General features: G+C 43.5%; 1 protein-coding gene across 1 annotated transcript; it reads right to left on the reverse strand.

Moving 5' to 3' along the window:
• Positions 1 to 863: 863 nt before the first annotated feature.
• Positions 864 to 13,816, reverse strand: spg21 (SPG21 abhydrolase domain containing, maspardin). The gene is made up of 9 exons (XM_085350809.1): positions 13,648 to 13,816; positions 13,445 to 13,507; positions 7,866 to 8,027; positions 5,580 to 5,660; positions 3,186 to 3,331; positions 3,000 to 3,108; positions 2,451 to 2,558; positions 2,220 to 2,360; positions 864 to 2,013 (listed from the first exon to the last, which is right to left on the reverse strand). Exons 2-9 carry the CDS (start codon positions 13,505 to 13,507, stop codon positions 1,903 to 1,905), a joined length of 921 nt encoding a protein of 306 aa, XP_085206935.1. The 5' UTR covers positions 13,648 to 13,816; the 3' UTR covers positions 864 to 1,902.
• Positions 13,817 to 14,620: the final 804 nt, after the last annotated feature.

Consider the following 14,620-nt stretch of genomic DNA (forward strand, 5'->3'; position numbering starts at 1 on the left):
TAAAAGAAAATAGTAAAATAATCAATGCCAGTGTTTCTGACACTTTTAAATGAGTAAACATGCCCAGGGAACATAATTGGTGTTCCTTGAAACCAACATAACAGAAAGTCAGAGTGCTGGTGAACATCCACAGGAGACAGCAGTGGTAGATGATCATTTCCATGGTCAAGAGAAACCCCTTGACAACAACCAAGTGAACAAAACTCTCCAGGAGGAATAACAATATCCAAGTGTACCATAAAGACAAGACTTCCAGCTCTTGAAAAACATCCTTTGGCAGATGAAGACAAGATCAATCTACCCGAGTGATGGTGTGGAAAACCTCATGATCCAGAACATGCCACTGCCCCTTTAAACAGTTCAGGCAGTGTGATGGCTTGGGCATGCATGGTAGTGAGTGGCACTGGCACACTGGTGTTTATTGATAATGTGACAGAATTCTGAGGCGTCGATTGCCTGATCTTCACTTATTGAAAGGAAAGGCCCACAAAAGAGCAACTGGAACTGCAGTAAAGGCCTGGCAGAGCACAAAAGAGGACACCCAGCATCTGCTGATGTCCATGAATCAAAAACTTCAAGGGTTTTCTACCAAGTATTAGAAATTTCCATTTTCTGTCATATAATTTGTCCGATTACTTTTGAGCGCCTAAAACGAAGCGATTGGGTTACAAAGAAATGTTTTAGCTCCACAATTTAAAATTCATCATGTACAGAACCCAAATTAGAAAAATGTCCGTCTAAATATTTCTGGACCCAACTGTATTTACAGCATCTAGACAGCTGACACTTCACAGCCTCACCTGAAGTGGCTGTAGTTGCCAATGTCACTGAAACGTGCTTATTTCAAAGTGTAATCGTCTCCAGGGATGCGTCTCCTGCTACAGTGACTGTAGCACCACTACTCCAGCACTTACTGTGTCGCAGGCCTTTTAGAAGCAAATCCCGCCACGTCGCTTCATGACATTTTTCAGGCAGTTACTTTGAAAAACAGATCGAAGTAGAGGTGGGGGGCAGGATAAACTTCAACCCTGACCAGTGGGACATGAAACTGGTCAGCCACCTGTCAGATCTGATAAAAACCAACTAAATGTGCTTTTCCCTGCAGGTCTACTTACAGCACCATGAGTGTTTGCACAGATTTCAGTGTAGAAGTATGTCTGGTTTATAAAAATGCTATAAGGCACTGTTAGGCAGAGGGCAGGCCTCAGGTTGCTCCACACCAGATGCTGCTGGACTGCACCACAGATGACTGTTCAGACCTGCACGGGGGTGGATTCCTGACTCGGCATGTGCCCAGGCTGAGAAGCACTGCGTCATCCTCGGGTGATTTCAGAGTCCACATGATAACGTTTTCATGGCTTGGGATGAGCTAGAAAAGCTTTGCGCATTAGTGACGCCTGAAGTTGTCCACAACATTTGTGTCACTTAAGAGTCCAACTGCTCACATTGTACAGAAACCATGTAAAGTGTATTTTCACGTCCATGAGACAAACAAACAAACAGCTGCACATGTGACAAAGACACTGGACAAAAACGTCATTTTATCTTAAGGAGTTATACAAACATTTCATGAATCCTTCTGTTCATCTTGCTATTAACATGACACCAGTTTACTGCTGGTGGTGTTAACTTTATCCTCCGTCCCAAACAGGCGTGAACACAGTCCAGGCAGTACAAGTGACACAGAATCATTCCACATAAGGCAGAGTGTTAGATGTTTTTAAGCAAAGCGCAGTGCAAAAGTCCCATTTGTGTCCAGGTCTTCTTTAATCAAAATATTGCTTCATGTGTTCAATAAAAAAATAATCTCAGGTTACGTGCTGGTTAGCTGTTGAACTCCACAGAAAATCTGCCAGCGTCCTGTGAAACCTGCTCAGAAAGACCCGAGCTGTGGATGCCAGCTCACTGGTAGTCTTCAGAGTCCTGGTTACTGCTCATCTCCAGCTCCTCAGCGCTCACCATGGCAGGGTTTATAGCAGCGTACCTTGTCCCGTGAAACTGGCGCATATGAATCTGTAGACAAGTTAAAACAACGTCAGCTGACAGCGTACGACACACAACGACATGATCAGTGAGCGAGCACAGCTCATCCAACATGAAAATCATCCTCCGTCATCTAAAGCTGCAACAGACTATCCTGCCTGCAGAAGACGAGTTCGGCTAGAATGTGTTTGTGGAGAAGTGCTACACAGGAAACAGACCTGGAAGAAACAGCCTACCTGTATGTAGAGGTTGACCTCAGCGCTCCTGCACAGGTACGGGAAGTTTCCTCCCGTTTTCAGGTGCGCTCTTCTGGCGTTAGGATACAGCTTATACATCTCCTCTTTGGCTTCCAGTGACAGAGCGCTCTGATCAAACACCTCAACATCCAGAGGAAACACCACATCAGGTGACAGGAGCAGCTGAATGGGTTCTGCTATACTTCATGACAACTCTGCTTTAACACTTACATCTATGATGGTCACAGCAACGTCCTTTATCTTGTGTGGCTCCACATACGAGTTCTGACAGTTGAGCGTTAGTCGCGATGCTAACTCACTTTGGTTCAAACTCTCCAGCTGCGGGACCAGGAGGGGAGACAGGAGAGAGGTGCACAAGGTTACACTGCTGTGTTCACAGTGGGCAGTCGGAGGGTCACCCACCCACCTCTGGCTCTATTCAGACACGGCTGATGGAGCACAAGGATGTCACTGCACTGGTTTAAAGAAAGCTGTCGGCAGCAGTTCAGGCTGTGTCGATAAATAAAAGGTGTTCAAATCAAATATTGAGGTTTAAGAATTGTATACACTGAGTTTCAGCCTCATATACTGGGTTTCCGTATATATTTGTATAATTGTTGCACCCATTTTCCAATTTCTTAATTAAATGGTCCTGTTCTTCAGCCTGAAAGAACACCGTGTTTAGCAAAGTGAAATATCTCTGCCTTGGAAAAGCTGATCGAGCAGTAAGGTATTCTGTGGTAACAACACTGTACAAGTAACAGACGCGCACACACTTACCCTGTCTACCATGAAATCAATTGCATCTGCCATTTTAGGGTCCACAGGTCCTTTTGCAAAGTTTCCCAGAACAATCTTCTTCAGCAGGAACGCTGGCATCAACCAGAAACTGAGGGACAACACAACACACGTGAAATTGACCAAACACTTTGATCCATCCACCATCCATCCATCCATCAAAAGCACCTGTTTGCAGTCCATGTCTGGTTAAAGATGGAGGTGTCGCTGAATGAGTTGCAGAGGATGAGCGAGTGCACTCGGGGAGACTTGTGTGTATACTCAGCAAACTTCTGAGCCAAGAATCCTCCCAGAGATGCTCCAAACAGATGTACCTGAAGAGTCACAGCAACACCGTCACACACTCGAGGCACACCTCGAAGCGGCCATGAGCTCTGCACCTTAATACACGTTCAGTTAAAAACAACATGTGAACGGTAACCAGCAGGAGTGAGTGAAAGCTGTCCTAGTTTTGGGTAAACATCTGTTCATACTGTGGCCATGATGGCGAGTGCCAGCGGTGTCCAACAGCAGGTTTCACGAGGTCGCAGTTCCAGCCAGTCAGATGTAGCTCTGCATCCATATTCATGTCATGATTACATCCACACGCCTGCCACTGTCAGCAGTTCTGCTCTGGTGTGAATGGACTCCGCTACACACACTTTCTATCACAGTATCTGCAGAGTGCAGGAACTGCTTTCCCCACAAGGGGGCACTGTGGTGGTTCCTGAAGCACACTGCTCATTAGCCTAACCTGTGTTTTAGACCCTGGCAGAGTTCTGCATGACCTCCGTTTCTGCTCTCAGCTCACGGTCAGGGTGCTCGCACTCATAAGCTGCGGTTCTAGTGCTTTGGCCAAATCCACTGAGCGGGATCAAAGCCGACTGAAGCCTGACTGACACCAGCATGTAGGGATTTCAAAACCCGACAGCCTTCCATAATATTGTTTGTGTGTAGGCATTTATGAGTTCTTACTGAGATAAGGTGACAGCGCAGTTTAAAAACAATGATTATTACAGAGCCCAGTGCAGTCAGAGCCCTCTCTTTCTTGACCACGGTTGAGGTAAAGTTGTCAGCAGGAGGTGGGAGGACTGTTTGATCACAACTAGGGCTGCCACGATTAGTCGACCAGTCACGATCACGTTGACTATCAAAATCGTCAACGACTAATTTAATAGTCGCTAAATTGAAGCTTTGTAAGATCCTGAAAGACGCAGGAATAAGTAGCAGGATTTAAGAGTGTAATAACGGACTGAAACAGGAGATGGCAGCACTGCATGTACAAGGATGCCAACTGTCGTCTAATGCCAAAGAAGAAGAAGCTGTATTGTAGCTGTGTCCAAATTTAAGGGCCGCATCTTTTGGAGGCCGTTACGTTACAGCAGGGGTCTCCAATCCCAGTCCACGAGGGCCGATGTCCCTGCAGGTTTTAGATGTGTCCTTGATCCACCACAGCTGATTTAAATGGCTAAATTAGCTCCTCAACATGTCTTGAAGTTCTCCAGAGGCCTGGTAATGAACTAATCATGTGATTCAGGTGTGCTGACCCAGGGTGAGATCCAAAACCTGCAGGGACACCGGCCCTCGCGGACTGGGATTGGGGACCCCTGCGTTACAGTGACGTGACAAAAGCCATCCAAGTTCAAAGACTCATCCAAATGCGTCCTCCTTTCCCCCAGATTGGAAGGATGGCTCAGGTGTGTCCTTTGTGGCCCAACCTATCCCACAATTCATAGCACGGCCCAGCCAATTCCAGTTTCCCACAATGGTGGCAGCTACTTAGTTTTAATATTACTCTTTCTGGGTCATGAAATAAACTTAAGATATTTTGCAATATCTTAAATATCTTTCTAACATCTTAAATATGTAGCAGTGTAAAATTAAAATATCTGCCCGGTTTATCAAGACATCACATGTTTGCAAAAGCGCTCCGATGTTTTCGGAGACGTCTGTTACCCACCAGCTCGATAGCGAGCCGGGGTTCAAGGCTCCTTAGAGCCGGCAAGAACAGTGAACTCCCAGCACATCGTTTTCAGACTGTGCGCAGTCTTTAGCTACTCAGATTAAACTTGATATAGAAGTCATTTAGATAACTTAAAATGTTATTGTTTGGCTTTTTCAGTGTTTTATTTGTTCCTGAATAACTCTGTTTGGCTGAGATTAAAGTTTAAACACAGCTGAATAAACGTCAAACAGAAAACTGATTAAACTGAAGTGTGAGATGGTCGAGAGTTTACTTCAGTGTCCTGTTATATTTTAGATAGCAAGGAGCAGACGGCCGAGTTTATTAACCTCCAGAGAGACAATCTGCAAATTTCATTAAAGTTTAATAAACTATCATCTTGTCTTTATTGTTAGTTAGCACACACCTTACACACTTAAAGCTGTAAGCTAAGGATAGTTATATAAGAGCAGATGCTGCTGGTGCAATAAGCTGTACGTCCAATGGATGATGATCTGATTAGTCGATTCATCGCAAAAATAATCATTGACTAGTTGACTGTCAAAATAACCGTTTGTAGCATAATCACAACTCTGGTCTACATACAGATCAGTCACCGTCAACACAAAGTACGGCCTTACTTTATCCAGTTGCAGATGATCCAGAAGCTTCCTGAAGCCATCGCAGAACTCCATGAGATCCCAGTAGACGGGATACTGCAGCTGCAAATCACAGCACCAAAACAACGCCATCACCTTCAGTTAGTGGTGTCAGGCATATTCCATTATCTGGTTATTAAGTTTGTACTTGGAACAAACTGTGTGGGGTTAGCAATGAACATTTCAAGCAGGTCCATCATGTCCCCGACTCAGCGGCAGACACTCCCACAGTTTCACAACTTCCTGACTCGGGCTGGGTATCGTCACTGATTTCTAGAATTGATTTGATCCCGATTCACAAGGTCCCGATTCGATCCACGACTCAATTAGATCCAATTTTAACTCAGACATTCAGAAATATTATGATTCTGATCATTTATCAGTACTGACACTTGTGAGACTTCATCAGAGGTGTGAGCATCACAGCAGAGGCCTTGTGTCAAAGTAACTGAGGATAAAACAGAAAAACATGAAGGAGATTTTCCTGGCCTGGCTTTTTATAACAGATAACCTTAAAAACATTCTGCAGTAGAACAAAAATGAAAGAAAACCATGAATCAACATCTGAATATTACCTGATGCTGCTGAAGTGAAGCAGAGCAAAGTTACAGAGGTTTGATTAGAAACACAGCTGAGCGTTTTGCAATTTGGCATAATTTTAAAAAGTTTGTATTTCTTCAGTATGACACAGCAGAAATGAGGCTTTGTTGTTGGAAGTCATTAAAAAAAACAAAAAAAACAGCGGTGGACAGCGATGTTTGACTGGTGGGTAATTAGCAAGTAAATAATGCAGAAAACAGGAAACTGAGCTGTTCAGGGATTTTACCGTGGTGGCAGCAAAGCAGCAGAAGTCAGAGGGAATTCATGACGATGTTATCAAACATGAAGTGTAGTTTGAATCTTTTGGTTTCGTGAATGTTGGTCGGAAAGTGAGAAAACCTGCAGCATCAGAATCTGTGAGCTGTCGGCTCACAGATGCACCTGATGCGTCAGGTCCACGCTTTGTGTTTGTGCTGAATCCGCTCACCTGCTCTCATTTACTGTTTTAGCGGTTTGCTGGTTGATGAAATGGTTTTGTGAGGTTTAACCTAGGGCTGGGCGATAGGACCTAAAATCCATTTCACGGTATAATTTGAAGCATGTGCGGTAACGACTTACATCGTGATATATTCTGTTCTTCTGTATAACGTGTTTTCCACACTACAAGGGGCAAAAGCCTTTAATTTTCTCAAAGATCGACAGTGCGCCTCATGTATGAATTCTGGTTGTGCTCACTGACCTCGAACCGATTTTATGCGGTACCCGCTAGCTTCCACCTAAACATGACATAGCATGTTCTGACTGAGAGATTTCTGAAGCATTCAAACGTACAGCTCTGCTGTCACTTCCAACATAAATGAAGACAGGAAACTAAACAGCAGTGGCGTTTGCAGGGTTACTGAAGTTGGGCTAGCTGCTATATAATGATGTGCTACGTGATCGCTAGCTACACAGCTATGTTAGCATAATATAAACAGTGAAGCTGGAGGATGAACGCTAACTTTTTTTCCCCCACTCGATAAAATTTAACGTGGGGGTCTGATGGTCAGGGACAAATGTAATCGCATGGCAGGATGCTGTAAACGGACCAAACTTCAGTCAGGAGAACAACTGAGATGATCCATCCACAATACGAGGTTAGTCATTAATATACTGCAACAACATGGGAATAGAGAGGAGAATTCAGCATTAATGAATCGATGGTACGGAACTGGAGGAAGCGCAGTTTTTGGCTTTCCCCATATTTCAAAAGTACTTCATCTCTTTGCTATGACTGTCGCCCGGCATAATTTGCAGATGATACTGCTTGCAGCCGCTCCCATGCTTTCGTCCAAAACAGGCGCAGCTTAATGACACCATCAACATGCGTTATCGCGGTAGAGCGGTATAGTCAAAATCCGTGGGCCAGATTTATATAGTTTCTGCCGCCCACCTGTAGTTTAACCTGAGATTCTGGTGTTTCTGGCAAAATACATTTATATTTAAAAATCGATTCAGGATTGAATGAATCGATATTGCTTTATCCAAGGTAAAATTGATTTTAATCGGAAAATCAATTATCAAAACCCACTCCTAATCCCGACTGAGGCTTTGTGCTACTGTGGCAGAGCGTCTCATCTTCCAGTAGCAACTGGACTTAATATGTTATTCAAAGAACTGCCAAAGAAATTTGAGGCAGACTATCCTGTGCAGAGTTACTGCACACAATAGTCCACCGGGATCGCTCACCGAGATGACTCTGTAGCCCCAGCCCGTCAGAGCCAGCACCTGCTGGAAGAACACCTCCGCTGTGCCGCTGACTGGAGGGAGGAAGATGATGGGACAGCGGACACTCTTTGGCCCAGCGTCGTACAGTGACCACACCTTACTGTCATCGTCATCAACAATAATCTGAGGAGAGAAACACATGACAGAGACCAGCTGCCTATTTAAAACAACATGCCAACAGAAAGACTGCAGCTCTTAAAGGTTGTGATGGAGACTAGGGCTGGGCGATATGACCCAAAATTCATATCTCGATATTTTTTTTTAAGTTTTAAGTTAAGAACAAAAAGAGAGTTCTAGTCACACTGTGTCCCAGATGTCACACGGGCACTTTTATTTACATACAGCGTAGATGTACATGAAGAAATTACTCAAAAATAAATTATCAGCATTTATTAAATAATCATGGTCCATAAATAAAAGAAAACAATGTTGTTTTTGTGCATAACAAAAAGCTCACAATTATGCAGTCAAAATGTAAACTAATAGACGCTGAGCGTAATAACAAAGAGACTTCACAGCTGCACCACGTCTCTGAACAGGTGCCATTTGTGGTCCTTATACACACACAGTACGGTAATATTACGTTGAAGCACAGAACGTATCACTCCGCGAGGCTCCTCCTCGGTAGCTGTAATCCTCCGACAATCCATCAAGCGGTGCAGCTCCGTAGCTTAGCAAAGTCATATTAAAAATTTTTTTGACAGATTGCTGAGCGCCGTGTTCCACATAAAATCGGTTCGCGGTCAGTAAGCACAACCAGAATTCATACATAAAGCGCGCTGTCGATTTGAGAAAATGAAAGGATTTTAGGCCGTGCAGCCCCTCCGGGCTGCATGTCGTTAGCGCGGTTAGCTCGCTAACACGTTGACACTGTCCAGCCCCACGCACGGGGCGATCCGCGGTAACTCGCTAACGGAGATTTTCCTCTTTCATCTTGTCATTGCCTGCAGGTGAAGCTATGGGGGAGGGGGAGTTGTGTTCAGTGAAGGAGAGGCGAGGCCGAGTAACGTTGCGTAGAGACAAAAGTGGACGAAAGAGGCAAACCTGCGGCTCCACAAGTATAATTATAACGTAACATAGACTATATCGATATAAACGATATTATCACATCTTATATCTCGTATGAAAATATATCGATATTTTTAAAAAACTCGATATATCGCCTAGCCCTAATGGAGACCAAACATTTTACAGTTGCCGTTTCCTGAGCCCATTCAGTCACATCTCTGTTTTTCAAAAGCATTCATTATATGTTCTGATTTTTGTACATTTTATATTCATTTCATCATTCAGCGTGAATGTGATGCCAGGTTCTTTGTTGGCCATTCTACGTGCCGCCCATCTGTGACTAAATGCTCACTACATGTATCCATGTTGGAGTTTTATTACAGCGTTCACTAAATACAGAATGATGAGTGCTGCAGGCCTGGCTCATGTTACATATATGCTGCGGTAAACGGACTGCTTCTACTCTACCCAAACATTTTTCTATGCATGTGCTTTCTATCCAGCATTCATTCTGTTGGATGCCTCGGTATATGCTGTTATTTTTGGGCCTCTATTCTGAGTGCGCCTACATAATTTTTGCAAATACAAATGTTGCATTTTGAGGAGAAAATTATTTTGAGTGAAGAAAATTCATTGCTGCTTGCAAGAAATGTATTTCAGTGTTTGCTATTATCCACACACACACAAATTCTGATTGGCTGTTTTGGTGTCCAATCAGCTCGCTAGCTACTGCATTCCAGAAACACTGTCCAAAGTGTAGCTGAATCCAGTGGAGTGGTTTGGTTTAAACTAGATTAAAACCCATTTTTGGGTAGTGTCTTTAATTATTTTAATTTAAAATATATAATTTTTAAGACCATTGTTGGTTTTATTCTAGTTTAAACCAAACACTCCACTGGATTTGGCTAGTAGCTAAATCTTTATCTAATATCTTTTATCCTGTCTTTCTCTTCTCACCCCAACCAATCACAGCAGATGGCCCCGCCCCTCCCTGAGCCTGGTTCTACAGGAGGTTTCCTCCTGTTAAGAGGGAGTTTTTCCTTCCCACTGTCGCCAAAGTGATTGCAATAAGTTTCTTAATTATTTTGTGGATAAGGTTGCTAGTTTGAGACCTCCGACTCTACCTATTGCTGACCCAGCCATGCATGGTTCTTGCTCAAGTCTGTTCTCTGCTTTTCTACCAATTGTTTTATCTGATTTAGAGAAACTTGTGTTGAATGCTAAACCGTGTGGCTCTCCAAATGACGTTGTTCCTCCCCGTTTTCTTAAAAAGGTATTTCCTATCATCGGACCACATATTCTGAACATTATTAATACTAGTCTTTTGTCTGGTCAAGTACCTAGGGAATTTAAGCATGCAGTCATACATCCTTTACTTAAGAAACCAGGCTTAGACAGTTCAGTCATATCAAATTTTAGACCCATCTCTAAGCTTCCCTTTCTTAGTAAGATTCTGGAAAGGATTGTTTATACTCAGTTGATGGACTACTTGAATGACTCTAAATTGTCAGAAATCTTTCAGTCCGGCTTTAAGCCATTCCACAGCACGGAGACAGCCCTCGTAAAAGTTATGAATGACATCCTGATAGCGACAGACCGTGGTAAATATGCAGTGCTGGTCTTGTTGGACATGACAGCTGCATTTGACACTGTGGATCACGATTTGCTGATCTCCCGCTTACAGCACTGTGTGGGAATTACTGGTTCGGCACTTTTGTGGTTAAAGTCCTATCTTTTAAATAGGACATTTTGTGTTAAGTTGGGGTCGGCCTCATCCTCTGTGGCCCCTCTGCTTTGGGGTGTTCCACAGGGATCTATTCTTGGGCCGTTATTGTTTTCATTGTACCTCTTGCCCCTTGGCGCGATTTTCCGAAAGCATAAAGTGCCATTCCATCTATACACAGATGACTGCCAGCTCTACTTACCTTTTAGTCATTCTGATAGTCTCCCAACTGGACCTCTGCTTGACTGCCTTACTGATGTCAAAGCATGGATGGCAAAAAACTTTTTAAATTTTAATGATCGGAAGACAGAAGCAATTTTATTTGGCCCAAATCGTTCTTCTCATACTCTGGATGTTGATCTTGCAGCTTTGACTTCCCAACTAAAGAGTTCGATCACAAATCTCGGAGTTAAAATTGATTCTGCACTCACCTTTGATGACCATGTAAACGGGGTGGTAAAATCAGCATTTTATCACCTCAGACGTTTATCAAAGGTTAAGCCCTTTCTTTCCAAGCGTGACTTGGAAAGCGTTATTCATGCCTTTATTACCTCACGTTTAGATTATTGTAATTCTCTTTTAACAGGGGTTGGGCAGGGCACTTTGTCACGCTTGCAATTAGTGCAAAATGCTGCGGCACGATTTTTAACTGGTAGAAGAAAATTTGATCACATCACTCCGATTTTGGCCTCTTTACACTGGCTTCCAATTGAATTCAGGATCCGTTTTAAAGTCCTTTTATTGGCTTTTAAATCCCTAATGGTCTGGCACCTGTTTATTTGTCTGATTTGTTGAAGCCCCACGTCCCCACTCGTTCCCTTCGGTCAGCTGAGCAGTTGCTGCTTTCAGTCCCAAAGTCACGGCTGAAACTTAGAGGAGACCGAGCGTTCTCTGTTGCCGCGCCGATGCTTTGGAATAACCTTCCTCTCCATATTAGACAGGCTGCATCAGTGCCAGTTTTTAAGTCTTTATTAAAAACCTATTTTTATTCCCTGGCTTTTAACTCTGTGGGTAACTGACATTTTTATTTTATTTTTTTTATTTTTTATTGTTTTTTAACTTTATTGCTATGTCTGGTTTTATTATTATGTGCATATTAGTATTGTACAGCACTTTGGTCTACCAGGTGTGTTTTTAAAGTGCTATATAAATAAATAAATAAATAAATAAATAAATGATGATGATGATGATGATGATGATGATGATGATGATGGCTTATGGGGGAGGGGGGGGAGGTCATATGATTTTTGGGGTTTTCTCTGCATGTACTATTGTAGGGTCTACCTTATAATATAAAGCACCTTGAGGCGACTGTTGCTGTGATTTGGCACTGTGCAAATAAAATTGAATTGAAATTGAACACTTTTTACTCTCTACTGCACAAATATGGGCACTGCACAGCTGTGGATTAAATGAAGCTTGGAAACAAAAGATTTTTTATCGTCCATGCCGCCCTAGTTTAGCTGTCCGAGCACGTGATGCTGAAAGCAGCGGCCCTGTGACTACTGCACACAACATCAGTATAAATGTGACCATGTGACAGATGGCTGACTGACCAACATGTGTTAAGGACAGAAGCCTTCAGTGCTCACATGACAACAAAGCAGGAAGTCTGCAGTGGCAGAAAGCCTCATGCACACCAGATCTGAGGACAGCCAGGCATTCAGTAGCTCACAGACTAACCACTTGGAGCCTAACTATTTCCTGGCACGGCGACAGAGTGAACCCATGTTCAGACAGCACCACCAACAGCAGTGTGTTAGTGTGAGCAGAACTAAGCTGCTGTGACTCTCCCTGGAGGAGTGTCACTGGAACTAAAGAGAAGATATCGTGATGAAGAGCAGCTCTAACACATGGACGGGGGAAACGTGGTACATACTAGCACATAGTAGTACTAATGTACTAAAGTACTAATGTAGTAAAACTAGTTTGTGGTGCAACTCAAATGCGGCTGCACCAAAATCCTGTGGATCATATGAGATGTTGTCATGTTCAGTGCCAAAGGTCACACCGAGCACACGACTGGTGATCTGACCACAAGAATGCTTGTGCATCCACGTGTAACCCTCCATGTATTCATGTGCACTGTCACAATCACTATGACATTTCAAAATGAAATACACTGCCATGTCAGAAACACACGTATAACAACATAAACAACTCCAAACAACGTTTTTAGAGCGTTTCCTGCTCAGTCATCTCTGAAAACTCAGACATGGATGATGATGATTCTGAAATTATACCTTCATATATCACATACATTTACTTTTAAAGTCCTATCCACCCACCTTTCCCCACTTTAAAGTCCGAGGCCAAATTTGAACATGAGCATTTAAAAACTATTAAAGAAAAAAGTCTAAATTGTCTTACATCAAAATCAGGGTCTGTAATTTAGAACAGACGTTAAAAAAACCTCAAAGTTGTGTTTCTAATGCCACTTCCTGTAAACTCTCCCCGACTCCTCCAGGGTATGCTCGCAAAAATATTTAACAATCATTTTGTAATTAGTCGAACTACATGTGCAAACTCTAGACTGCCTACTGACATTTTTGTTTTCATACTGCTCAATCCAGCACGAAAGTTAAATAAAAATGGCTTTTTCTTCGTGTTGTGGTTCAGTGGAGCAGAAGGCCTCGGTGAGCTCGGATCATAGTTTCGGTTCCAGCCCGCCTCCGCCATGCACCTGTACTAAACAGTAACCTGGCTTCTAACCGCAAGCGAGTTTGTTTTTCCTCGCAGGCACAGAGAGGACATAACAAGTGTGTACTTCCTTAATGACGCAGTGGGCCGAGCAGCTCTGTGTACTCACTCTCTTCAGTGGCACCGTGCTTCTGAACCAGTTGTAGTCCGGAGACACTTTAATCTCGTCCATCTGTGGACACACAAAGTAGCAGTCACAGGATGGCGGCGTGCTTCGGCCGGGGGAGGTTCGGGGAGAAAACACCACCCGCCGCGGCTACCTGCTGTTAGCTCCGCGGCTAACTGCACGAGAGCACCGGCTAAATGACTTACCACAGATGTTCACCGCGGCCCGAGACGCCGCTGTTCCCGTGCTACCCGTGGACGTCAGTCACCGTATTCGAGACTCCAGGTCCATGTCGGGGTACCGTTTCTTAAGCGGCCGCCTGCTCATGTGACTCTGCTTTCACACACTTCCGTAAAAGCTCCTGGCTGCCGCGTTCACCTCCGTGCCACTTCTTCTATTGGTTTAATGAAGAATGAATCGAAAGCTTCCAGCGCAGCGCCCCCTGCTGTTTCCTTTCAAGCTAATAATCTAATTTATCTAACGCAAATATGGCGTAACTGCTCCAGGTTTGTATTATCTGCAGTGATGAGGATAAAACACAGAAAAACATGAAGGAGATTGTCTTGGCCTGTTTTTATAGCAGCCAACCGCCTTAAAAGTATTCTGCAGTACAGCGATAAGTAAGCAAATCATGCAGAAAACAGATTTTTGATGGTAAACTGTTCTTGGAGCACAACGAGAGAGAGAGAGAGAGAGAGCTGTGCAGGAAGCGTGATATTATTGCGGTGGAAGCAAAACAGCAAGAGTGAATCTGTGACGATGTTTTTCAAACATGAAGTGTAGTGTCGTCTCCCAATTCAGGGGGTGAATCTTTCGGACCGATTTGAAAGCTGATTATGTCACAACGAAGGCTGCTGCAGAAGCAGATGAGGAATAATAAATGTTAACCCTTTGCACATTTCATGTAATTTTGCTTGGCAGTTTACTTATTTTTACTGTTTGTCCTTTTTTGTGCTCCTTTATTTCATCTGCACTTGTCTGTTTGTGACGTCTGCACTGTGCCGTGTTTTTGTTATTCAATAAATGCATTGCAAAAAACAACAACAACAAAAACAAATGCGTCCTCCGGATTTGAAGATGGGTCGGGGGTATCCTTCGTTGTCCACGCTATCCCAGGATTCATAGCATGGCAGAAGAGTAAGCTTTTAATAGTAAGTACTCAGTTTTATGTCACTCATT

The sequence above is a fragment of the Diplotaxodon limnothrissa genome, linkage group LG1 (assembly GCF_057381915.1).
Source record: "Diplotaxodon limnothrissa isolate DT_005_m linkage group LG1, D_limnothrissa_male_GT1.1, whole genome shotgun sequence".
In the NCBI taxonomy this organism is placed as follows: domain Eukaryota; kingdom Metazoa; phylum Chordata; class Actinopteri; order Cichliformes; family Cichlidae; genus Diplotaxodon; species Diplotaxodon limnothrissa.